At 42.0% G+C, this 27,171-nt stretch overlaps 1 protein-coding gene across 8 annotated transcripts; it reads right to left on the reverse strand.

Annotated features, from left to right (window-relative positions):
- Positions 1 to 4,099: 4,099 nt before the first annotated feature.
- On the reverse strand, positions 4,100 to 25,365 carry eps15 (epidermal growth factor receptor pathway substrate 15). 8 transcript variants are annotated; one of them, XM_039002534.1, is made up of 25 exons: positions 25,240 to 25,365; positions 22,531 to 22,572; positions 21,939 to 22,028; positions 21,771 to 21,818; positions 21,569 to 21,664; positions 21,362 to 21,424; positions 20,984 to 21,109; positions 20,705 to 20,764; positions 20,266 to 20,478; positions 20,032 to 20,177; positions 19,580 to 19,742; positions 18,753 to 18,835; positions 16,943 to 17,015; positions 13,304 to 13,465; positions 12,952 to 13,149; positions 12,393 to 12,713; positions 12,213 to 12,281; positions 11,892 to 12,072; positions 11,722 to 11,766; positions 11,238 to 11,611; positions 10,859 to 10,931; positions 10,674 to 10,744; positions 10,240 to 10,387; positions 9,837 to 10,024; positions 4,100 to 6,874 (listed from the first exon to the last, which is right to left on the reverse strand). In XM_039002534.1, exons 1-25 carry the CDS (start codon positions 25,264 to 25,266, stop codon positions 6,728 to 6,730), a joined length of 3,207 nt encoding a protein of 1,068 aa, XP_038858462.1. In that variant the 5' UTR covers positions 25,267 to 25,365; the 3' UTR covers positions 4,100 to 6,727. The 8 variants fall into 8 exon arrangements, with proteins under 8 accessions (XP_038858462.1, XP_038858463.1, XP_038858461.1 ...); XM_039002535.1 differs by having other exon boundaries at positions 10,859 to 10,928; positions 11,892 to 12,075; XM_039002533.1 differs by having other exon boundaries at positions 4,100 to 6,871; positions 11,892 to 12,075; positions 25,240 to 25,364.
- Positions 25,366 to 27,171: the final 1,806 nt, after the last annotated feature.

The following is a 27,171-nucleotide window of genomic DNA, read 5'->3' on the forward strand; positions in this document are numbered from 1 at the left end:
GAAAAAAAAAAAAGAGTCTATATACATTGTGTGCAAAAGGCATGAGGAGGTAGGCAATAAATAGGCCATAGGAGCGAATAATTACAATTTAGCAGATTAACACTGGAGTGATAAATCATCAGATGATCATGTGCAAGTAGAGATACTGGTGTGCAAAAGAGCAGAAAAGTAAATAAATAAAAACAGTAAGGGGATGAGGTAGGTAAATTGGGTGGGCTGTTTACAGATGGACTATGTACAGCTGCAGCGATCGGTTAGCTGCTCAGATAGCAGATGTTTAAAGTTGGTGAGGGAAATAAAAGTCTCCAACTTCAGCGATTTTTGCAATTCGTTCCAGTCACAGGCAGCAGAGAACTGGAAGGAAAGGCGGCCAAATGAGGTGTTGGCTTTTGGGATGATCAGTGAGATATACCTGCTGGAGTGCGTGCTACGGGTGGGTGTTGTTATCATGACCAGTGAACTGAGATAAGGCGGAGCTTTACCTAGCATGGACTTATAGATGACCTGGAGCCAGTGGGTCTGGCAACGAATATGTAGCGAGGGCCAGCCGACTAGAGCATACAGGTCGCAGTGGTGGGTGGTATAAGGTGTTTTAGTAACAAAACGGATGGCACCATGATAAACTGCATCTAGTTTGCTGAGTAGAGTATTGGAAGTTATTTTGTAGATGACATCGCCGAAGTCGAGGATCGGTAGGATAGTCAGTTTTACTAGGGTAAGTTTGGCGGCGTGAGTGAAGGAGGCTTTGTTGCGAAATAGAAAGCCGATTCTTGATTTGATTTTGGATTGGAGATGTTTAATATGAGTCTGGAAGGAGAGTTTACAGTCTAGCCAGACACCTAGGTATTTATAGATGTCCACATATTCTAGGTCGCAACCGTCCAGGGTGGTGATGCTAGTCGGGCGGGCGTAAGGCCTATCAGTAGAACAATTTTAACCATTTGTGTAATTAGTTTGTAACAAGCTAGTTAGTAAGTAGCCTGTTACTATGCAGTTTAGTTCTTCCCTTTTGTATTTTTTAAGAAAAGAGTTATGAATTCCGTAACTGCCAATAAATATTTGTTAACATGATATTACAAAAGTTTTCCTTTACAGTAAGCCTAATTTTACCCCATCTTAATTGAACTTTCTTGACTGTACATTTATCTCCAGATGTAACCACTGGTGATGGCATGTAATGTTAAAGAGCAACATGGTGGTACTGTGATTACAAATGTGCTTTACCTAGATTATACTTTATAGAAATGTATCTTAGATTATACTTTAGAGAAGCTATTCCTAGGTTTTTGAGTCTGAAAATCAACTGATTTGATGTGTAGAAAAAGTAATCTAAAGTGGCTTAATTTTCTTATTTACTTTGCAGAATTGAAATATATTACATTTCCTACTACATGCTGTCTCCATCTAAATGCTAATATAACAGCTGGCAATAACATTCCAATTTCTGTCAAATAAAAAAAGTGTATCATAATCAGAATGCGTACATAATCACTCAATATTTATCAAATCCGTCTGCAATAATCGGATAGGTAATCTAAAATCATCGCACAAATCAATCATTAACACTAGGCAGGTTTCCATTGACCTAGATTTATTCGACAAAAGAAATGTCGCAAAAGAAATCTTTGCTAAATGTGTATTGGCAACGGCAGATATGGACATTTTCTAAAGATACGTTTTTATCCGTTCGACAAATGATGATGGAAACGGTGTTTTTCGAATAAATTATGCAGAAAAAGTTTCTAATAATGTTTCTTCGCAGGACAAGGTTTGTCCTAATTTTAATGAATCCCAAAACTGCTTCGCCTTGCTTTTCTGGTTTGTTGGCAAATTTCATCATATAATTATTTCAGATCTACAGGAATGCAGGTTTCACCATGGCACTGATCGTGGCTATACATTGGCACGTGATAATTATTAGAATATGGCATATCAGTAAAATGCTGGCTTTCGTGGGCTACCTGAGACATGAAACAGATAGGTTGGAGGACATACAGGCTGTCGCCAATATATTAATGCGCAATTTGCCTAAATGGGTAATGGAAACAGTTCAACCAATATATTTGTATTCGACACTGTAGGGTTAGGTGTCACGTCATTACGTCCACACGTTTTTAATCGACAGAAGATAATTAAATGGAAACGCACTTTAGCAGGCAATTGTTGCATCGGTTTTCTATGCAAACTTTCTAAGTGTCGACAAACAACATAACTGGACAAGGTAATGGAAACATAGCTACTGTTGTGACCACAAATACAACATGCTTAGACTACTGTAGACTGTAAATACAAATATTGCTGGGTTTCTTCGTAAAAAACCTTGTCTAGGCTACTGCAACTAGCCTACTGTATAGTTCAGTGGATTTTGCGACTCACCCTTTGCTGCCATTTTTCTTCACGCTGCGTCTCCAACCAGTGATAACACTCATTCCACTGCACTGAAATACTGTAAACGTGCAGAATATCCAGCAAAAGTGCGGCGCCTGATTATCCTTAAAATGACATACGGTTTTTACCTGTGCGCAGGAGATAATGTATCTGGCGAGTGTTTGATAAAGTATGAGGAAGAGGTTGTGTCTTCTTGATAACTATATATTCCTCTTTCCTGACCTAGTTTTTTTAAACGTGGATGTCCTCATCACTATTATAACCAGATCCCTTTTAAAGTGCAATGGAATGTGGGTCAGTAGTACTGCTACAAGGTCTTAGAGCGCTCCAATACAGCCCCACAGTGGTGGTGTCATGATACCCGTAAAACCTAGCGGTCAAATAGGGAAATGGTTCCAATCGTTTTTCCACCATTCATTTTTCCCATAAGTGTTTCTAAAATCCCCTACAATAAGGGCTGTGTTTTGTGTAGGCTTACCCTGGCGTGACGTTTTGATAACCATGCAAATCTCTCTCGTACAGGTGGACTTTTATCAATATATTCGGGTCTATTTACTCTCAGATTCTGAAATGCTAATTAGCGTAAAAGTAGACATCATGCAAAACAACAAATCGCTACAAGCTCCTGCATGTCATCTGTAGCTGACACTTTTGCTAACAGGTATTGTGTAAAAGTAAAACTTGCACAAGACAGTTCACAGAATTGTCCATTTAAAGAAAATTTCCCAATTTTATTCCTTACTACATTTAGCTAACAGATAGTTAATCCAGAGATTCTTACCTTTGCCTTGATTCGGCAGTCTCGTCCAGATCATCATGTCATTTGTAGTTCTTTATGATAGCCACATTAGCATTACATTTTTGTGGGGTAAATACAGATGACTATATTGATAAGTCAACTTGTCCTAGAGAGATTTACAGTTATCAAAACGTCATGCCTGGGTAAACCTACATGAAACACAGCCCTTATTTGACGTGTTTCTAAAATCCCCTATGGGAAAATTGAATGGTGGAAAAACGATTGGAGCTATTTCCCTGTTTGACTGTTAGGTTAAGTGTATTATGACTCCTACTGTGGTATTCTAGAGAGCAATAATGTATATTTGTTGGCACTACCTCCACTATAGTTCGTTGGACAAAGCCTATGGGGAAATTGAGTTTTTGGATAAACAACGAAAATAAGGTCTGTGGTAAACACCAGTTTAGGAGATCTTATATGTTTTGCTCTATGGTAATCTTCATCAGCTAGTCACTTTTTGTGAATTTTGAAGCATTTATGAAATACATTTAAAGAGCTACTGTCCTGTTGGTCTTTGCTCCAACCCTAATCTAGCGCACCTGATTCTAATAATTAGCTTGTTGATAAACTGAATCAGGTTAGTTACAACTGGAGATGGAGCAAAAACCTACAGGAGGATAGCCCTCCAGAATCAGGGTTGGAGAACCCCAAGTCAGACGGGTTGCCTCCAAACAATGTAGACCTACCAATGTTCCAGCTTGTTGCTGCCCTAGGTCTGGGATTTCCAAGACTACTGCTAGCCTACAAAAACTCATTTGAAGTCAACTATAGAGTTGCTTTGGCATTTAGCCATTATAAAATACATGAAGGCTTTCACATTTATTATTAAAAACAGTATATTGATAATACGCTTGTCAGTTTTGATTGACATCCATCCATCCCCACACAAAAAAAGCATTTATCAGTCCGGTGTTGTTCGAGAGGTTTATATTTATTATTCTGTTTTCAATTAAAATGTTGCACATACCATATTCTGACCATAACTCCAAATACTGACATGTTTAAATTGACTAAAATAGGCCTACAATTAGCCCGTTTTTAAAAGCCTATACGTAGACGGCATATGAAAGAAAAGTGGTTTGTAATTTGAAAATAGAGAAGTCTATACAAATGATCAATACTATTTGATAGCCTTTAAATACTAGATGAGGGTATAAAAGAAACCACTGTCTCACAGGAGAATGGACAACTCCATTGTATTTACAAACAGAACCATGTATTGAATGAAAAACACTAGAAAGTCATAACTGACCACAAAGCTCATTTACAAAATGCTCTCTATTGATGAACTTAAACCTGGATGAAAAGCAGGATAAGTTGTGCATTGGTCAGAAAACAGTCAGCCCATATCACTCGAGCGCCTTGCCTTTCCCTTGTCAACAGTGTACTTACACAGTATAGCCCTCTTGATTAGTGACATGGCCTCATTTCGTCTGAAAAACAAATAACCAAACAAAAAAAACATTTAATGGTATGCTTTGAGATGTTAACATGCCTTAATTTAATTTCACCCCCAATTCGGCCTCTCCTTGCCAACACAACAGGGCTTTGTAAGTAAAAACCCCCAAGTGGCTGAAGTTCACAGACAGAAGAACAGACTTTGTACAAAAAGGCAAAGGATACTTTCCTCAGTCAGTTAAGACTTTGAAATGCAGTCAAACACTGTGGAATCACCTCAGTGAAACACAAAACATGAAAAGATGCTTAACTTTACAACACTAACATGAGCAGCAACAGCCATTTGCTTTACAACGGAACCCCCTACTGACGACTGTATTCACCTAAAACTAGACGTGTTGAAAATGCAGCGTATATAAAACAAGGGAGAATTTTCCATAGTGGGGCCAGGAGTATTTCTGAGCAAGAGTACAGGAAAAAAACTCCTTTATCCAGAATACATGACTAAACTATTGCATGTCTAAAGAGGTGAGACAAGGTGTCATATGTTGTAGATTATTGTGACATTTGGAATCAGACATTACAGATGGCAAAACCAACTATTCTAGTAGGAAGTATTTTCACACATGTATTACTCAGCCTGTATCCACGTTTCTAGTTAACAATTCAATCATTATATCTTTCAACTTAAAATACATTTCAAATATCTTCCTGTACAACCAACTTACTTTCCAAAATCTTGACATCTGATATTTAACACATTACTTCATGAACCACAAAATAAAATAGTTTAGTCATATTCTTCATCTTTTGACTGTATTGGTGGGTAGTGTTGGGAGGGGTAGATTATTTATCAAGATCATTAAAAGTGGCCTACATGCAGAGGTTTGGACATAAGTGGTTTTACTGGTTTAGTTCTTTTTAGCACCTGTACAACCATGTGACTCTTGTTCACTGCCTGGCACATAAATATTAATAAAGGGTACTTTGAAGAGAGTTGAGCAAAAAGGTGAACAACCTGTAGTAAGTAGTGTCATTAGAACTATACGCACAAATTCAATCACGTTAACTGTAGTCGAAGTAATCTGACCACCACAATTGCCTAATGCACGGAGTCATTCACACATGAGTGTTTATCTGAAGACGGATGTCCGCTTAGCCATTTCAACCCTCTGGATCATTTGACTTCTGCTACTCTACTCATAAAACGGCTAATTCATTTAATTTGGTAGAACTTGACGTAAGGACATGTCAGGTCATCTAAGAACATTGTTTTTTACACAAGCCATTGTTTCACCCCAGCCACGAAATACAATTCACTCTGTACTGTAGATGTCTGGTGTATAGACAGATGAATGACAGAGATTGACATTAAGGTCTGAAAAGGCACCCATTGGGCAAGTCAGGAGTATTTTCTGGTTTGCACAAAGATTATGATCAAAATGTAAAGTAGCCTTTTTCACCTACACACGTGAGGAACCAGAAAGACCAGACTACTGGAATTCTTTGCATTAGGGTTGTCATCAATGGGGCAACCACAGAGCAGTCAACTTGCACGACTGCTCAGGTCACTTGCTCCAGGCAACCCTTGATCACATACGGATTCCAATTTGACATTGGTTTACAGCCAGATGAATTAGATGAGCATTACTCTTTTCCTATCTTGTTAGAGTTAATCATATAAAGTCAATATATTTTTTAAAGTGCTCAATACCATCTGGTCTGGAGCAGGCAAGAGCAATGCAGACGGGGACTGAACTTTTGCAGTTGGTTATTAGCAATGTGGTCTGTGTAGTTGAAATGAGGGGACATTACAGCTACACATACAATCTCCATGTCTACATATTGTACCAGGAGGACTACTGAAGTCTAACAGCCAATCATCTCTATACCCACTACTCAGCCAAACACCAAAAATAACAAACATGAGGATTTGTTGTTACATAGACAAACTCTGAAAATGCCAATTGTGAGTGAAACAAAAGACAGTTGGTGGAAATGTGGGGGTTGGGTAGGAGCGAGGAGCAAATACTCAAATCTCTTCATTGGGACCGAATAGTAGGCCCTTTAGTTCAGTTTTCCCACCCCTCACTCCTTCCTTCCTTTGGTGCATGCTGGGTCACAAGGGGTGACCAGAGTCTTTCAGGAGAACTCTGACTTGCTCAGGGCAATGGCCAGCTCCAGATCCTCTTGTTCCTGTTGTGCCTGTCTGGCCAAGCGCCCCTTCTCCTCCCGCTCACTCTCCCTCTTCGCCCACTCAATCATGTCCTCCTCGGTAGGGTACTGCTGCTTCACACCACATAGAAAGACACAAAAACACACGCATAGACACAGCACAGCCCCATCAGAACACCTCAGAGATCCAGAAAATACATACTACAACCCCCCCAAAGACATCCACTGAACTTAACATCCCCAATCTCGGACACAAATTTTCCCAAGATACAGCATGTCTGTAATTCTCTGTATTAAAAACAGCCATGTCTCTCCGAAGCAACAGCATACTGATCGCCTTGGTCATGGTAAGCTGTTCCATTCTATACATTACAATATAGCTTTTTGTTTGTTCCAATAGCGAACATTTGCAATTTCTCACAATGTTTAGAGTCAAAATGACAAATGTATTACCCCCCACCCCAGAGTCATGTGACAGAATTTACAAGTCTGTTTCAAACAGCAACACAGACATCATGCACATAAGACAGTGGGATGGCAAAACCTGGTTAGTGTTTAGTGAGTACATACGGAATATAATAAGAAGCATGCGTGTCTCTGCAGTGTCCCATCTATATCAATGTGAATGCAAATGAATACAGTATTGTACTGCAATATGCTGACTATTGGCTCAGAGATTGTGACATGCGTATTTCTTAGTCCTAAAGTGCACGTGACTGATACCAAAAGGAGAGATGTGGTAGATCGACAAAGACAAAGCAGTAGTTCTATATAGAGTTCTGCACATTGGCAAGGAGGTCACAAAAGTTAACAGTCAGACCTGGGAGACGTTATACTGTTTTAACAAGATTACTACTTCCCTCTAGATAATGAGCATGTGAGTCTATGTTCACTGTCTGGTGTTTGGCACATAAATATTAATAAAGGGTACTTTGAAGAGAGTTGAGCAAAAAGGTGAACAACCTGTAGTAAGTAGTGTCATTAGAACTATATGCACAAATTCAATCACGTTAACTGTAGTCGAAGTAATCTGACCACCACAATTGCCTAATGCACAGAGTCATTTACACATTAGTGTTAATCTGAAGACGGATGTCCTCTTTGTCCTTTCAACCCTCTGGATCATTTGACTTCTGCTACTCTACTCATAAAATGGCTACTCAATTTAACAAACATCCATACATGCTTATAAGAGGGCAGTAAAACTAGGTTAGTGAATTCAGAGCAAACCGATTGTTATTTGTTTTACAGCTCAAGTCATAATTGAATCCAGGATTTGATTACACCAGAATTGACGCATCATATTAGAACATAAAAAGGACCAAATGTTACGGATGTCACGCTGCTTTCTTAGCTAGTACCACTTCCCCCCCTTTTCGGCTCATAAACTGGCTCCAACTCGGGACCTCTGCTTTGCCAACACATGTGACTGCTCTCCTTGACAATGTTCCAATGGGTTGAGCCACCCAAAAAGGTACCAATTGGATGGCTCAATCCACAACATTTCGAGTTAGCTGTGGAGCGCGCTTATGGTACGTTCTTAACTCCGTTACACAAACAGCAGCAATCTGTGGGAAATCAATCTGGTGAATATGGATACACATGGAGTCCAGAGATGGAACCCTTCAGACCTTTTATTGAGCTTATTCGACTGAGGAACAGAAGAGTAAAAACTCAAGAGAGCAGAAGTATCCTCCACAGTGCAGTCAGTGCTAATGGGTGGTATTAGTGGTAATAGCAGGACAAATGGTAGGATGCAGGATGAGGAATGATTCCAGTCAGAGTGAGAAGGTGATGAGGAGCTGTGGAGGGTCATTGGGAACCAGCCAATCAGACACAAGGACACAGTGTGTGCAGGGCGCAGGAGGTCATGCAGGGAGGCAGTCAGAGGGAGGAGGAGGAGCTCGAGCAAGCCTTTCATCCTTTCTGGGGTTGTGCTAAATAAATACATCACAAGAGTCAAAGCAAGCAGCCTTCCCATCCACAGCCAACCAGGGGCTCATGAGGGATATGCAGAATACGTGTGTGCTTTTAGTCCAGTTAGTGGTGACTAATGTCACTCAGTGAAGATTATTGATTTTAAATATATTAGAATGTTTATTAATATTCACAGTGGACAAAATATTAGGAATACTGAGTTGCACCCCCCTTTGCCCTCAGAACAGCCTCAATTTGTCGGGGCATGGACTCTACAAGGTGTCGAACGCATTCCACAGGGATGCTGGCCCATGTTGATTCCAATGCTTCCCACAGTTGTGTCAAGTTGGCTTGGATGTCCTTTGGGTGGTGGACCATTCTTGATACACACAGGAAACTGTTGAGCATGAAAACCAGTAGCATTGCAGTTCTTGACACACACAAACCGGTGCGCCTGGCACCGACTACCATACTCCGTTCAAAGGCACCTCAATATTTTGTCTAGCCCATTCACAATCCATGTCTCAAGACTTAAAAATACATAATGAATCTGTCTCCTCCCCTTCATCTACACTAATTGAAGTGGATTTAACAAGATCCATTAATAAGGGATCATAGCTTTCACCTGGATTCACATGGTCAGTCCATGTCATGGAAATAGCAGTTTTTCCTAATGTTTTGTACACAGTGTATATCTAGACTAATAAATGAGTAAAGTTAGGCAGTGCAAGTTAATCAAGGGAACATCTTCAATTATTACAAGGCTAAACTCCAGTTCAACTTAGAAATAAACAGAAATGTAACTACAGATATAAATAAAACTTTACATAAAGAAACATAACATTGAAAATAAAATAAACTGTGGAATACATAAGGTAGAAGGAATTTTTTTTTTTTTTTTTAAATGGACACAAAATTATAGAGATGGCCTCTTTAGCAAAACAAAGGAACGCATTTAAAATAATCAAAAGTCTATATACACACACAGAGTTCCTTAAGGCCTTAAAATGCTCCTTAGATAGTTAAGGTTGAGAGTTTGGCTATGAATGGAGGAGATGCTGAGAGTGCCGTTTGCTGGATGTGGCTTGTGAGCGAGGAAACAGAGGAGGGCGACCTAGTCGCTGTCAGGAGAGGAAGAGGGGGCAGGGGAGGTGCTCACTTTGTCAAAGCTGGCAAATCGGTCAGGGTCCCGTGCGTGCTGGCGGGGTGAGGATGGGGCGAAGGGGTCCAGGGCAGTGTCCTTGGCAGGTTGGGAGAAAGGGGGATCTCCTGAGCCCTGGGGCAGAAATGGTCCCCTTCTGTGGAAAGAGTCCGACGACTCTGATCTGGAGATGGAGGATCTCTTACCTGCATTCACACACACCTCAGTAAGGAATGAGGCGCCCAGGGAAGAACTCCTAACAAGTGCAACAAGGACTATAAAAACACACTAGGAACTAAATCTCCATGTTTTAAATACAAATGCCATTCTGCTACTAGTAATTGGCAGCAGAAAAGCACTGACAACAAACAGCATGAAGGAAAATGAGCTTTCCAGAGTTCGGAGCAGCAGGAGAACTGACCTGGGGGTGGAGGGGGAGGTCTGGTGGGCGTTCCCGTCTTGGGGGGCAAAGCTGGCGGAACATCAGGGCTGCTGGGCTGGCTGTCCTCCTTAAACAGGTTCTTGTTGTTGGACGGGTTCGATGAGGCGAAGGGGTCAGAACTGTTCGACTGGCAAACAACCAGAGGTCCAGAAGAGCATGACTGACTACTCTCTTATGTTTACATCAACACCACCTTCCTCCTTGACAGCATGAATAATTGAGGGGAATGTGTTAACAGGCAGTCCTCTCCAGACATGCTCACACCCACAGATATCAAACTACTCCTTATCTAAAAAAAAAGGACAGAGGTTAAACGGAAGTCCCTGTTAATAGCTAGTGCTCCCTAGTCCTCCTCACGTCGCAGCATGATGATACACAACAGGGACAACTAGAGAACCCAATCAGGATTTTACCTTGGCCAGGGTGCTGAAGTCTGCAAATCCAATTCCAAATGACTCATTGCCAAAGACGGCAGCAAATGGATCTGAAGGACACACGGTGTAGATATTACTCAGCACACACAGTTTAGCCAAACAGGGTACTACCATCTGCCCTACCACCCACTGCCCAGAGGGAAGCTCCATCCCTGGAGTCTTACCTGGGTCAGAGCCAGTATTTACTGCAGTGCCTCCAGGTGCAAAAGGGTCATTAGTTGCTGCAGTGAGATCCTTCTGGGAGAAAAACACATACAATGACAGTTTTATGACTCAAATCCTATAAAACAGTGCCAACCTAGCTAGAATAATTAAGGACAGGAGTAGGTGCACAGTCAATCTTCATAACCATGCACAGACAGTCTTTCTGGGAGCATAATTAACACAAAGTGTTGGTGCAGGGGGAGGGATTGGGGTAAACTGGGTAGCTGCCTGAGTGAGTGTTCTTAAGGCATATGGACAGTACAGCACTGTGGCACCCATAGAATTAGGAATTAGAATACTATCGTAATTTAATAGGATCTCTATGGTGGCACCACTCACAGTGGGGAGCTCAGAGCCTGGCTGGGAGCAGCTGAAGGGATCTGGGCCTGCTGTGCCCTGCGAGCCAAACGGGTCTGGCTCTGCCAGGGAGTCGATTTTGGATCCAAACTGATCTGCATCCACATTGTTGACCTTGGCACTGAATGGGTCCCTGGCTGCCTTGTTTTGGGGTTTGGAGCTGAAGGGGTCCATTCCTGCAGCATTGTTGAGCGGAGCGGCAAACAGATTGGGCTCTGCTAGGCTGGCACTGCCACTGAAAGGGTCAGCGAGGGTGAAGGAGTCAGCAGAAGGGAAGGGGGCAGCCAAAGACTGCTTGAAGAAGGAGTCAGCAGCAAAGGGGTCTGTGCCCTTAAACGGGTCTCCACCAAACGGATCTGTTGATGAAGAACAGCTATGTTATAGGTTAACATTCAAAATATAGGCCAATATGAAAATATCTGATTTGGTGATAATACGATTTGGTGAGTTAATAAGTCTCACTCACAGGAAACATCTGCCTTTCCAAACGGATCATCTTTAAATGGATCATCTGCACAGAGAGACGGAAGGAAATACAATAATCAGTTGGGATTTCATTAAATACATAGGTTTGTCAAGTTCGAAATGGCTCCTGTTAATTAATTGTACCATTTGTGAGGTGGAGGGGGAACTCACGGTCAATGAAGGGGTCTGACTGGAAGAAGTCCATGCCAGGGAGCGGAGGGGGGCTGGTCATTGGGGACATGGTAGGCTGGGCAGGGAGTGGAGGGGGAGTGGTCTGTGGAGGCAGGGCAGGCGGGGTAGCCTGCGGAGGCTCAGTTGACTCTGGTCTCCTCTCTGGCTCTGGGGATTCCACCTGCTGAGAAAATACAGGTTATCAGTACAGTCCAGTGGTCAGGCATGAGCCCAGGGAAGAATCCAATGGCTAAAGATTATGTGAACATATTGTTCATTGGGAGTGCTAGCTTAAAACGACTCTTCTTCCTGTTCTTCTACCTCTGCTACAACTTCAGAAGTAGGACTTCTCTGCTCCTGAAGAGTGAAAGCAACAGGACTAATGTGCTCCTAAGGAAAGAGAAGGAAAAACACATTTCAGACACCATGATGGCATGACAGAACACATACAGACTAATGAACAAAATTATAAATGACATATTTCAGAGTATGATATATTGCCTTCACAGGGTTGTCCTGTGGTACTGGCCAGGTAGTGGAAGACAGGCTGTTATAGAGGTCTTCGAAGGCATCAGACTTAGGCACCGGCTCCTCTGGGGTCTTAGGCCTATCCTCCTTCACTACTTCTATCGGTTCAGCTGGCCCCATCTGTGGCTGGATGGCTGGAGGCTCCACTCTCAGCTCCTCTGCCTGGTCCTCTAGGTGCTGCTCATCCGCTGAGCCATTCACCAGCACTGGATCCTCCTCTAGGGCCTTCTTCCAGCTGAGCTGGGATGTGACTGTCCTCTCCTCCAACTGTAGATCACTCAGCTTTTGCTCCACCTGCCCCCAGTACAGAGGTAAAGAGCAGAGGGATAGAAGGGAGAGAGAGAGCAATCCACTAACTCACCCTTTACCTGATATTCTCTTGTACATTTTCCTATGTCAGGAATAGACATTAGTGAAATCTGAATTTACACCCATCACTATAAAATTGTTGATTTTGCTGTCTCACCACCATTAAATCTTTGCACCATGCCACCACTGTGGTAGTAATGATGGTGAGTCTGAGTAGACTCACCTGAGAAACCTGAGAGAAGGAGTCTCGGACAGACTCCTGCAAGGGGGTGAGCTGCTCCCGCGCTGCCTGCACCTTCTCCTCCAACTGCTGTGTCTCCTCCTGCAGCTGCAGCAGCTCCTCTCTGGCCTGCACCAGCTGCTCCTCGTACTCCTCTATCCTCTGCTCCTGCTCCGCGTGCTCCACCTCTAGTGACGAGATCTACACACACACACGATGAGAAAAAGAAGAAGAGTTAAAACAAAATAGAGGACAAGCGGACCAACCAATACACTTGCTATTGACTGGTTCCTCTCTGAAGGTGTTCCAGGTGCGGTGTGAGGTTGTGGTTGGTTGATAGGTCATGTAGTCTCACCAGCTGGTTCTCATGGGTGCACTGCTGGCGGATGTGACCAAGCTGCTCCTCCAGAGTGGTCTTCTGCTGGTCCAGCTCTTCCAGAGCATCCTGGACCTCCTGGCGCTGAGACTGCAGCCGCTGCAGCATCCCACCCTCCTTCTGCACCTCATTCTGCAAGTCCTGAGGGGGGAAGTCATAACAGTCACATAACAGCCAGAGAAAGAGAAAAATAAGTGATAAAAGGAGCAGAGGATAGGAATAGAGACTAACTGAGCAGACTGCAGAGAGGATGAGTCAGAGTCAAAACATTATGACTGCCAGCCTTGACGAGGTGCTCCAACTAAATCAACGCGAGGTTACCCAAAGTGGCATCACACTGACTTAGTGTTAATGCCTACATGAGGTTTCTTGGGGAAGTGGTGGTATAAAACTAAATCAGCCGCTCCTCAGCCCAGGCTCAGAGGGATGAACGTCTTTGTCCGTTTCCTCTAGGGAGCTTCTGCACTCTAAGCTATGTCTGTTTAAAGTAGCCAGAGAGTCGCAGCCCAAAATAGAAGCCATTTATCAAGCCAACGTCAGCACAGCGGCAAAGCACTCCTGCCCACATCTCCTAATCATTTTGAAGGGACTGCTACACGTGCCAAGGATTCAAGGCTAGCCTACTAACATGCAAATAGTTTAATTATTCTGAACAAAGAGGGATCAATAATTAGTCAGAAAGTACAATATAACTTAATAAACATGTATTGTAGAGAGAATAATCCATGATCACTGAGGAACTATTTTTTGGCCCTTACATTTTACTGTACAATCCAATCTTAATTACTCATATAGCTCTTGAAAAACCAGCTAGTTTCCCCCATCATGAATATATGGATGCTGGCTAATTGGCAGTGACTGGTCATTGCTGAGCAGAACCCTGGGGTGAGAAAACAGTGCTGTCTGTCTAATGACAGCCGTTCACACCACTGGCTAACACCTACAGTACCAAAGAAAAAGTAGTCTTTCACAAATACACAGCAGAAAATATTTAATCTTGAATGGAAGTTAATATAGCCTATAGAGTTCTATGTTTGATCACTTGGGATGAAAGTGTGGTAATATACACCTTTTTCTAGGTGTTTAAAAATGTTAATGAAGTCAGGACCTGAGAGGAGATAATTAAACCTGACATTCATACATCCAGTAAGATCAAATAGAGACAAGGTGATAGTCACACACAGGCTTATGGTTTACAGGTGATACACCTCTGCTATGGCACTGGCTCATTCAAGAACACTTGATGTTTTCCTAAAAATGCATTTGTTTGCGTAAAATAAGATTGGCAACCCCAGATGACAGAATATGAAAGTATAATAATATACTTCCTTTAAATAGGTATATCAATAAATCAAATCATATCCTTGATAATAACATGGAGGTAATTGTAAAAAAATATATATACACTGCTCAAAAAAATAAAGGGAACACTTAAACAACACAATGTAACTCCAAGTCAATCACACTTCTGTGAAATCAAACTGTCCACTTAGGAAGCAACACTGATTGACAATAAATTTCACATGCTGTTGTGCAAATGGAATAGACAAAAGGTGGAAATTATAGGCAATTAGCAAGACACCCCCAATAAAGGAGTGGTTCTGCAGGTGGTGACCACAGACCACTTCTCAGTTCCTATGCTTCCTGGCTGATGTTTTGGTCACTTTTGAATGCTGGCGGTGCTTTCACTCTAGTGGTAGCATGAGACGGAGTCTACAACCCACACAAGTGGCTCAGGTAGTGCAGCTCATCCAGGATGGCACATCAATGCGAGCTGTGGCAAGAAGGTTTGCTGTGTCTGTCAGCGTAGTGTCCAGAGCATGGAGGCGCTACCAGGAGACAGGCCAGTACATCAGGAGACGTGGAGGAGGCCGTAGGAGGGCAACAACCCAGCAGCAGGACCAGACTTTTGGTGCGCATGACCTGGAACGCGCTTTACATTGTTTTTATCCGGTATTAGAAACAGTTTATTCCGTCTTAAATTTTATAGATTATTTACGTTTTAGGGTACCTAAGGTTGGATTTGGAACGTTGTTTGAAAATGTTTGGACCAAGTTTACAGGTAACTTATTAGATACTTTGTAGGCATGTTGGGCGAGTTGAAACCGGTGTATTTCTGAATCAAACGCGCCAAATAAATTGACACTTTTGGGACATAAGGACATTATCGAACAAAATTACCATTTGTGATGTTTCTGGGACATTTTGGAGTGCCAACAGAAGAAGATCTTCAAAGGTAAGGCATTAATTATTATATCGCTATTTCTGTCTTTTGTCGCGCACCTGCCTAGTTGAAATCTGATTTTCATGTGTTTGTATGCAGGGTGCTGTCCTCAGATAATCGCATGGTCTGCTTTCGCTGTAAAGCCTTTTTGAAATCTGACACAGCGGCTGGATTAACAACAAGTTAAGCTTTATTTTGATGTATAACACTTGTATGTTTTAGGAATTTTTATTATGAGTATTTCTGGTTTTGAATTTGGCGCGCTGCAATGTCACTGGATGTTGTCAAATCAATCCCGTTAACGGGATTCGAGCGGGAGTGGGGTATAAAGGATCCCTAAGATTAAACAACAAAAAGAGATCCCACTGTCTAGCGTATTTAGTTGTCGGCATTTGGAACGTTTACCGACATTTTATTTTTACATCAGGCCCATTCTTTTTTTTAAATTCTTTTTATCCAACATGTACTTTACTCAAGTATAAAATGTTGGATGGAAACCTGGTTACTGAAGCAGAAACTATACAGCTTGAGGCTACATCACATCAGTTCAGTTTGTGCCATCAATCTCAACACGGTGCACTATACAGTGTACAAAACATTAAGAACACCTTCCTAATATTTTGCAATCAAAACAGCCTCAATTCATTGGGGCATGGACTCTACAAGTTGTTGAAAGCGTTCCACAGGGATGCTGGCCCATGTTGACTCAAACGCTTCCCACAATTGTGTCAAGTTGGCTGGATGTCCTTTGGGTGGTGGACCATTCTTGATTAACACGGGAAACTTAAAAGTGAAAAACCCAGCAGCGTTGCAGTTCTTGACACACTCAAACCGGTGCGCCTGGCACCTACTACCATACTCTGTTCAAAGGCACTTCAATATTTTGTCTAGCCCATTCACCCTCTGAATGGCACACATACACAATCCATGTCTCAAGGCTTACAAGCCATTCTTTAACCCGTCTCCTCCCCCTTCATCTATACTGACTGAAGTGGATTTAACAAGTGACATCAATAAGGGATCATAGCATTCACCTGAATTCACCTGGTCAGTCGGTCATAGAAAGAGCAGGTGTTCCTAATGTTTTGTATACTGTGTAGACGTGTGCATCATAGAACTACTGGAGACGGCTCTGACTCATACTCAGACGCACACAGACAGACAGACAGACACAGGGGAGTATGTTCTCTTCTGCTCAGCCACAGCCTAAAAGAACCAAGCAGACTACCGCTAACACATTCAACAAGAGCAACTAAACAGTAGAATGTTACAGCTTTGTAACATTTGACAACAAAAAAACGAATTCAGACAATACAGTCATCAACTGGATGAAAATAAACAATCTAAGGGTAGTGAGAGAGCTGAGGGGCATGTAGGCAGCAAGTTTACTGTACCTGGACTTCACTAGTCCTTTCTCTGACGCGCTCCTCCTTTTCATTAACGTCCTGTTCTACAGAGCTCTTCTCCCTGTAAGACCAGCACAGAAGACATGAGTTTTTAATCACCGTAGAGACCAAGGGCACCCCCAGCCAGGCTACCACCCCACCACCAGATGACAGCTCCTCTCCCTGCACCACCATCCTGATCCTACTGTAGCAGACCGCACTGACCGACCAACGCCTGCAGCAACAGCCTTGAGCGAGAGAGGGTCTTGTGTGTGTGTGTGTGTGTGTGTTCTGGCAGATGGGAGAGCAGGAGGAGGAGAGACAGAGGGGCAGGACTGTGTGCAGATGGCTGCCTGGAGGAAGTCTCAGTGATTCAGCAGAGAGAGGGAGGGATGAATATCATTCCTTTCCCTGTCAGTTCATCCTCCCACCTACCCCTCCCATCCCTTTCCTGCACGGTCAGATGACAAGGTAAAAAGGGAGGGAGCAGAGGATGTGATGAGTGGGAAAATGTGCAGAATAGGCAGGGCCTTTTCGGTTATCTGCTCTCCCTACCAAGCCCAAATCCTTAATCTACTGACATTAACAAAGCCATTAATTTAGCAAGGTAAAACACTAAAATGCCAAAAGGCATAACTGTGCAACAGAATAGATATTACCACAGTTTATATTAATCAAATCAATAATTTAAATGTTTTGCTCAACATGAAGACTGTTGAAACAAAAAGGCAGCCAGATACAAACAGCCACACATGTCGAGAGAGTGTAGAACCAGTTGAGAGAATCTGAAGTGAGGTAGGCGACGTATGAGTCAGGAGTACTAACTTAACTGACTGTATATTGTGATGCCCTGGCTGGCAACCATACAGAAACAACATGTGTAAACAACATCCCACGCACCTCTTCCAATGTCAGCCAAAAATAAGAAAATGCTGGTTTCAGACAGTCAGTCTAAATCTATGACACCCTCACCCAGTAATGCTCTCAGGCTCAGTTGAAAAACACAGCTTCATCCAATGCCCCTCCATAGGGCAGTGGGCACCGCATGAATACCTCTCACGGACAGCAGCACCTTCAAGGACACTCACAGCAATCTTGAAAACATGAATCATCTTTGCAGTTTATGGTCCACTATTCTGAAATGCTAAAATCCCAAATTTTCCTAATCTTTCCTAAACTTGAAACTTACAGCTGATATTCATATACTGATGCAGACTACTACTATCCTCAATCTTTGCTTACCAGAAAAGGGAAGTAACAACAACAAACTGTAAAGAGATCCATTTTAATTCCCCCATATCAAGCTGCTGTTATGTCTGCAGTGGGGCAGCTATGGGATTTGTTAGAAGGTGAGAAAATATTGGATGTTGAGAAAGTGCAGACAAACAGAGGAAGGGGGAGAAGCCTATCCCAGTATTAAGGAGCTGCCTTAAACCCCCCCCCCCCCCCGCACCTTCCCCTTCAGCAGGTGTTTCTCCCTCATCACACACACAAAGAGTGAGAGAACCTCTGGAGACCCTGCTTAAAGGCTCCATTCCACACTCATGTTATGAGTCCCTGGACAGTCTACCAGCTCCCCTCCATCTGCTCTTTCTGCAGACAACAAACATACCGTAGCGGAGAACTTGTCTCTTTTCTCAAGATTCCCCTTACAACTATACCATGTATTCCCTGAAATATTCCAATGTGAGACAGAGCAAGGCCCAGTTCCTTGGCTGCCATAGCAACCTTAACAGGGGAAGTTACATGCGCCAACAAACTCCTGTCAAAACAAAGCTGGAGCTAACCCATCCCTCAAATACAACTGCTTGCCACTCACTTTTGTAGATCTACAATCTCATTGCTGAGCGAGTCCAGTTCCTTGATGGCAGAAAAGTCTGCTGCCAGATTTGCTGCATTGCTCTGGTGGGGAGAGATCATTGAGAGCAGAAAACATTGTTTACATTCACATCAGTGTAGCTTTACTGACCAGACATACACTACAACATATACACAATGTCTAAACATTAGCTCAATGGAATGGCAAACACGATGTGGAATAAAATGAGCCTCCAGCTAAAGTGGCAACTAATCAATCTCACCAGTTAAATCAAACCCATTTTGCTAAAGAAATCACAAAATGACCCATACAAGATAAACTGAATGGGGGAGAACACCGAAAGCACATCTACATGCAAACAAATGGTAGAGGGCACTAAAATGACTAACAGTTGAACTAGGAGGAAAGCAAAGGAAATATTATGAGGTAGGTAACATGGGCGGGTGACACTGCCAGGGGCTAACCAGAGACACCGTGAAGCCAACACTCAGGAGAGTCCCCAGTTAGAGGGAGATCCCACCTTGTGTACAATGCATGAGTCATGAGGAAGAACGCAAAGAGACAGCATACACAGACAGGGACAGAGACACAGCAGCAAGCTAGAACACAAAAACCCACACCACAGGAGAAGGGAAGGAAAGGTTTAGTAAAACATCAGGAAATAGACGTTACCAAATCCGCATCACAATTAAGTAGCCTATTCATCAAAATAGTCCGACATTCTTCATAGAGAAATACACTGGATAAAAATAAGATATTCACAGTTTATGATTATTGGCCGTCTAAGACTGGGTTGCAACGTGCAGGACGATGGAGAGGAGTCTTACCTGCTTGGCTGCAACGCTCAGTCTGTCTGAGGGAGGGATCATTTCAGGACAGAGGTTCTGGGGTGGGTCCACACCCTTGGTCAGTTTCTGGTTAATTAGATGCAGCGCTAGTGCAAACTGTTCCCTGGTAAGCTTCCCTATGTCCCCAATGTCACAGAGCTCCCTGTGGAACACAGATGACCACATAACACAATAGAAAGATCAATTTACCCCTCCAGGAATGGGCATAATATTGACAAACTATAGGCAGGTGTCACAGACCCATATTAAGCCTAGTCCTGCACAATAGAAAATCTTAATTGAAATAGCTTTTTAGTCCAAGAATTTACTCTAGGTCCAGAAACCAGCCCTGTATGACCAATGTCCAGATTTAATTAGTAAATGCAAGTGCAGGCACTGCATATTATCTAAGTTGCCTGAATTAATACTGAACAAGTCCTGATATGTCTTACCAGATGCGTGCTAGTGTGGCGGAGGGCAAGCCAGTCTTTAGGAAGATATCTCGGACTTCAGGCCCAGACACCAGACCATCCATGTCAAGATCGGTCTTTGCAAAAACCTCATCATACTTGGCTTTGTCTGGAGGAGATACAGCCCACTGAAAAAAGACAGAGGGGACAGGATTGTTAGAGATGAGGGTAAGTCTTTCAGCCTCACTTTCATACTAAGATGAATAGGATACTCACTGTGACTGGGGTCGCTGCTGGTTTGGAGGGCAGGGTTTTGGACCCGGAATGGGAGGAGCGTCTCTCTTTGATGGAGGGGGGCGAGGGTAAAAGGGGCATCACAGGGGGTACAGAGACAGGGAGCTTTTTCCTCTTGGAGGGTGGCACAAGGGTAGCAGGCAGAGACATGGGTACGGGCTCCCCCTCCAGAGCTCTGTAGACCAGGTACATGACCTAATGAAGGAGAACATATATATATATTCATAAATATACGATTCACATACATATATCTGCCTTTCATGTCTGTTTCAATGTAAGATCAGGAAAGTCCAATGTTGACAAACTACTTATTCTATTCGAGAAGCACAACCCCACACTAAATCTTACAAAATAGTCCACATTTCATCTTTGAACATACTAAATGTTTATATTACACTTTAATGATTAATCTACTTCTTACCACAGCAAACTCATCTCGGTCAAGCATACCATCTCTGTCTAGGTCACTCAGTTCCCATACCTGCAACATTATTTATGGGGAAATTCACCACATCCAACAATACGTTAACAAAATTCATCAAGTCAGTAAAATAGACCAGTCGTAAAATAGACCATCCAAGTCAAGTTTGGAAAAGCAACACAAATGTTTAACACAAGACCACCCCCCATGCATTTACTCTGTGATGGTCACCAAAACTCATTCATTAGGAGCCCTGTAGATACTGTATGTCAGGCTTACCCTTCCCAGTACATCCACTGGAAGTTTGGAGTTGAGCAACACTGGTTTGACCTTCTCCCCAGAGAGCATTCCACCAACGGGGGAGAGGCTTTCGAAAATGGCATCAAATTTCAGCTTCTCTTCCGTCTGAAAAGTCACACAGGGACATGGTACAGGTGCGTGATTCAAGCATAATTTCCACTTTAGATAAAAGTAATTGATTGATTTTGCAAGGTTCGGAACCCCCCTGAAATGGCTTTGAAAAACTGATTTGAATAAGAGGTAAATATAAAAAAAGAAATGTGTCATCCACATGTGGTTTGTTACTGCTTTCATTATTAGGGACCAGGATAAAATTACAAGATTACATTTAAGAAATATTGATAGGTTTCCCCTCACCTTGACCACCCATGGGCTGTCAATGGACACTCCCCCGTGTAGAAGTGGGCTGCTTGTGTCATGCTGAGACAACAACAAAAAAAGACCCCAAAAAAAGCATCATCGACAAAGGTGCTGTTTTTTTGCCGTAGTAAAGCTCACATGCTATTAAATCAAACGTCTGTTTCTTGAATAGAGACTGTGGGTTTCAGTGATGATTGTACTCACAAACTTTGGGGGAGGAACTGACAAATTGAGACTCTTGAGTGCCACCTCCAGTCCATTTTGAGCACAGGCCACCAACCGGAGAGCAATGAAGAATTGCTGATGGGTGCAGAGACAAGAAGTGTATTCTGGTTGTCTTACTACAAGGATTTTTTGAATACGTCCAACACGACATTGTAAATCTACTAAATAACAGCTGGCCTACCTGATCGTTAAGGCACCCCTTGCGTTCTGAATCTGCCAAATCCCAGATCTAAGAAGACATTTTAAATCACTTAAATTACATGCCATATAGGAATTCCCACAAACAACCATACTGGGTAAGTTCCATGGCTTGGTGTCTGGCCATCAGCTGTGTCATCTAGTATCTTACCTTGCCCAGGACGAGGTCTGCCAGGCCTGATCTCTTCAGGAACAAGGCTGCATCAGCAGCTGCCACCCGTCCACTACCAGACGGGTCAACCTACACCACAGACAAAACAAGTCAACACTAGAAAGAAGAATTAGCCAGTAAAAGCACCAGATCTCTAGCTAATTTGTGCTGACTTTGCAATACCACATTTTATTGAGTATTTAATAAACAGGTATGCTTAAGTATAGGCTAATACTTTGATGGGAGTCCTTAATACATCATATTTTCCCATTGCAGTGTCTAACAATTTCACTTAGTCCTCTTTGAGCCTCTGCAATGACAGGGTTAGCAAAGAGTTATCATTAATTCATAAAGAAGCCTCATCTTGCACAGAGTAGATCACAGAGTGGAGAAAAGCCTGGAGACATGTTCAGTGCAGCTCTGCAGTTGCTGGCTAATGCGACACAGCATTTCCCATTCTATCTGGTGCTCTCTCATCTGAACAGGCCTCATCCAGATGAGAGATTCTCTGTTACTCAGCTTATAAACCAAGGTACTACTGCTTTAGTACATCCTGGTAATTCGCCCACGGACTCACAAAAAGACACCTTACCTGTCGATAGTATTTGTCATAGAGAGGATTTCCACTTGAGAGCTGTGGAGATAGACATAAAATGCTCCTTGAGACACATTTTATGATCATAAAAAGGGCCAGACAACACCCTTCAAGCAAGCCAATCATAAGATTACATGTCAATCAATAATTTGTCCAACATCAACCAAGCTGCAAAAGCAAAGCAGCATAGGACTTCTGAGTAGAAAAATATAATCCATTAAATAAAGCTAGGCCTACATATCAACGTGCTAGTTCAATAACCAGAACACCGTCGAGAACACAGTACACTCACAGTAGACCCATTAACTGAGATCCACAAGTGGTTGTTTGACTTCTAGCCAAGCCTGTATTACATTGCCCTGGCAGCTGCCAAAAAGCAAGGCTAATAAATTACAGATAGGAATAGGCCTATTTCTACAGGAAATCAATGTTTCCTCTGAGCATTTTGCATCATGTTCATCTTAATAGTTAATCAGTGTGTCTCAAGTTCCTCTACCAAGACAGGGTTTCAATTACATTTAGGCTAATACAGTCATAGGCTGGCAATGTGTACTTCAGTACTGTGTGTGTGCAGTGCTTGAAATCAAGTGGTTAGAAAAGTGGAATGCCTAGTCCAAGCAACAGGCTAAACTAAGTTATTATCCAGGTAGTCTCACAGAGATAAAATCTACTTTTCAAGAGACCTAGTCCAACCAAGACAGCAGCAGCAGGGGAACAATGTTTCCAGACGTAACAACTTAGACATCATAAACAAATTACAGACGTAAACAGACATACATTACATACAAACATCATAGATAATCAATCATACCACCGCATCAAATCCTACTGATAATCACATTCCTCAGTAACGTAAGTCAACCAACCTTCTGAACTCCTCCAAAGAAACAAATAGCCTGCACTACCACCTTTTACACAATGAATAAGACAAATAGGGTCTAGTCTACGTATGAAATCAGATCAGGAGAAGACCGTCATCTGCCAATGATCATATGAAATAGATCATTGGAGCACTATCCCACCTTGTTTAAAGTTATCATAGAAATGGCGCCTCAAGTAATGTAATAAATTAATGGGTATTTTCTGATTTCCGAAGAAGAAAACCATGAGATGGACTTCCTGACATTCACTTCCTGTGGCTCCTTATGGTGCATTCACAATGGGAGTGTTTGACCAGTAAGAGCTTTCTCTGTGAACAGACTAAATATTGGATGTGCTCTTCTCCTTTGCACTTTCACAAAAATATTAATATATTCAAGGAACAGCTAACGAATAAATTTAACATTTTAACAACTGCAACCTTACAGTACTATAGACGAGTCAGACGATTCCAAAAGGCTATATAAAACATATAGATCTAGCTTACTCATTGAAAAGCTTATAATGACATTGCATGTTACTTCAATAATACATTAATAATCCGACCATTATTCACTATATCTTTCCCAGACCCCCACACCATGTTCTATTGGAAACAATTGTGTGCCTGGAACTGTTGGCTGTTTAAACACGGAGTCTTTGTGTGACTAATTGCATAGCAGTGAATAATCTTCATGATACTAGCTATACTGTGCTGTATGCAGTATTTTCTTGTCCAATCCTTATTCCCCCCGCACAGCACAGCCCTGTTGCCAAGAAATTGCACCAACTGTAGTTACCAACCCCAGTCTTTTGCCTTGGTATAGCTCAGCCTAGGTAAAGAACATGTCACTCCATTGAGGAATGGTAATATCCCATAACATAAGACAAAGATAATAATCAGTGCATACTAACTTCGCTAGCTAGTCAATGACATATAGCTAACGCAATCATTATGCAGTCAAAATATGTAGATACCTACGTTTTAGTAGCTATGAGATTAACAATATCACCATAGTCAGGATGTCAGCTAAACTAACTAGCTAGCTTAGCCAGTAGAATATTGCTGGCAAATAATGTCCACTATCAACTTAAATTAACCAGAAAACCAATGCTAATATCAATGTGATTAATAAAACAGCGGTTGTCTGCAACATAGTTGGCCATTGGCAGTGTCATATGGGACAACATGCGGCTACTTCCTCTTCTCGCTAACTAGCTGATGAGAGCAAGCTACCTAGTTAAAGTTAATTTGTATTGGTAGTTTAAGAAATTATTAAAACTGTTATATCGGACAGCTGACTTGATATCCTCTACCTTATACGTTACAATAATAAACGTTAGTTTACAAAGGGAGTAAAGTGGATTGAAGCTAGTTAACGTTACCTAGCTAGCTAAGCGGCTCACACAGCATGAGCGCAAACTGGTAGTTAGTTAGCTAACATCACTCTTTCAAATAAATGTTGACAGTCGAACAAATAGGAACTTTCTTATTGAGAGGTCCTTTATTTCAAGATGCAAAGTTAACTAGGTAATGTATTGACCAGTGAATACAATCAAAAGAAACTACGCAAAAGTTTTAGCTAGCTACTGTAGTTATTCGACCATTGCAAAATTGACACAACAGGCAGCTAATGTTAGCCTAGCTAGCAACGCCCTTACGCAGTCCCCAAAGGCGTTAAGCAGAAACTTTACCCAGTCATATCTTGGGTTGAGGAAAACTTCAAAAGAGTTCAAGACCGCGAGGCACAGCAGTTCAAATCCACTTACAGTCCTTAAATCCATTTGCTCAATAAGTACAAGACACCTACATACTAATCACCAGTTGTTTTGAAATAAAATACTTACCTGAGCCAGGGAAAGACTAGCAGCCATAATGTTTCTCTTCCCACTACTTCATTCTGCGTAGCGATAGATTTGAGGAAGCTTTAAAAACGAGGCACTGGAATTTTTGTACTGGAATGGGGTCATGCAATCAGTTACGTCAGATGGCGCTGCGCCCGCGACTGTCTGCAGCAGTGCGCTGGTGTAAATGTGAACGAATTTTATGCCAGTGTAATAATGAATGGCTGTTTGCAACGCTGCAAAATTATCCACCGGAAGGTGGAGTTACCTTCAAATTACTCGACACACACACTGGGAGCGTTATAGAATATATAAGAATGAGACAAAAACAATAATTGAGTCACTTCCTTTATGTTTCATTATTGGAGAGTAATCTGTATCAGAACTTCTTTCTTCCACAATAAAATGAAAACCTCCCCATACATAGTATAAAATGTTTCACAACAGGGTCAACTTCCAATCAGCATTGGGACAAGTCTTTAGGGTAGAGCAGTGCAGAAACATTGGCATTAAAAACCAGAGGGGGGAAAAATGACAATATAAAAAATAAATCAACATTTCCCCCAAGATGAACATATCAATGGTCAGGCATCAGACCCTCCTGCTTAGTGCTTTAGAACATCTTAACAGCTGTATGTATGCAGTCTGATCATCTTTGTTATTTTAAATTTAGAAAATAGGTGCATTTGATTTAAGGTAGCTTGAGTAATTAGTGAAAACTCTGCCTACCCAATACACCTTGTGACCCCATGGGTGCTGAAAATAATCTGCAGAAAAGGATAATCAGTAGACTTTCACACCATATCCAAAACAGGTGAGATATCTACAGTGGGGCAAAAAAGTATTTAGTCAGCTAAATACTTTTTTTGCCCCACTGTGTGTATATATATATATATATATATATATACCATCCTAATGCCATATACATGTTTGGGGTACAAGCACCTACCAGACATCGGGTAGCACAGACTCTACAAAAATGTGTCAGATTAAATCAGACAAACAAAATGCATTTTGAGGTAAACATTGTCAGGAAATTTTAGATGGTCAATATACTTAATGTAGTTAGCAGAAGAACATTGTTTTCAGAGATGAGATTCAAATTGTTGTAAACTTCACTTTCAAAAACAATTACTGGCATGTCACTGCAAACAAAATTGTCTCATCTAACAATAAATCTTAACCCTTAACAAATCTGAACTCCCATAGTTTATCAATATCACATGGAAACATAACTAATTGCTGTCCTTAGTTTTTGCCCCTTCCCTTGTCATGTAAACAAAATAGCTACCCATTTGTTTTGGGGGAGAAGCGTCAATCATTAACGGAAAGGCCAACAAAGCCCCGTCTTCAGCCTTGCACCAATGGATCATAGTAGACAGGGTTCCTTTTCAGAAGTTCCTGTTTGAGTTTATAACTCATCTTAGTGTTTAGAGTCAGTTCCTTCATCCTCCTTTTTATTAATCTCTTCTGCATCCCGTTTCTTTCTCTCCTCTTCCTGACTGTCCTTCATCTTCTTTTCAGGGTCCTGTGTAGACAGCAAAAAATAAATAAGTTATTGACAGGGTAGGAGACAATGCGCACATCACCTTTTAGAGAGGGCATATTATATGACAACTCAACCTAAACATAACTGGTAAAGTTGATAGTAAATCACAAAAAAAAAATATACACACTGCTCAAAAAAATAAAGGGAACACTTAAACAACACAATGTAACTCCAAGTCAATCACACTTCTGTGAAATCAAACTGTCCACTTAGGAAGCAACACTGATTGACAATATATTTCACATGCTGTTGTGCAAATGGAATAGACAAAAGGTGGAAATTATAGGCAATTAGCAAGACACCCCCAATAAAGGAGTGGTTCTGCAGGTGGTGACTGGCCTGTCTCCTGGTAGCGCCTCCATGCTCTGGACACTACGCTGACAGAC

The sequence above is a fragment of the Salvelinus namaycush genome, chromosome 10 (assembly GCF_016432855.1).
Source record: "Salvelinus namaycush isolate Seneca chromosome 10, SaNama_1.0, whole genome shotgun sequence".
NCBI classification, from domain to species: Eukaryota; Metazoa; Chordata; class Actinopteri; order Salmoniformes; family Salmonidae; genus Salvelinus; species Salvelinus namaycush.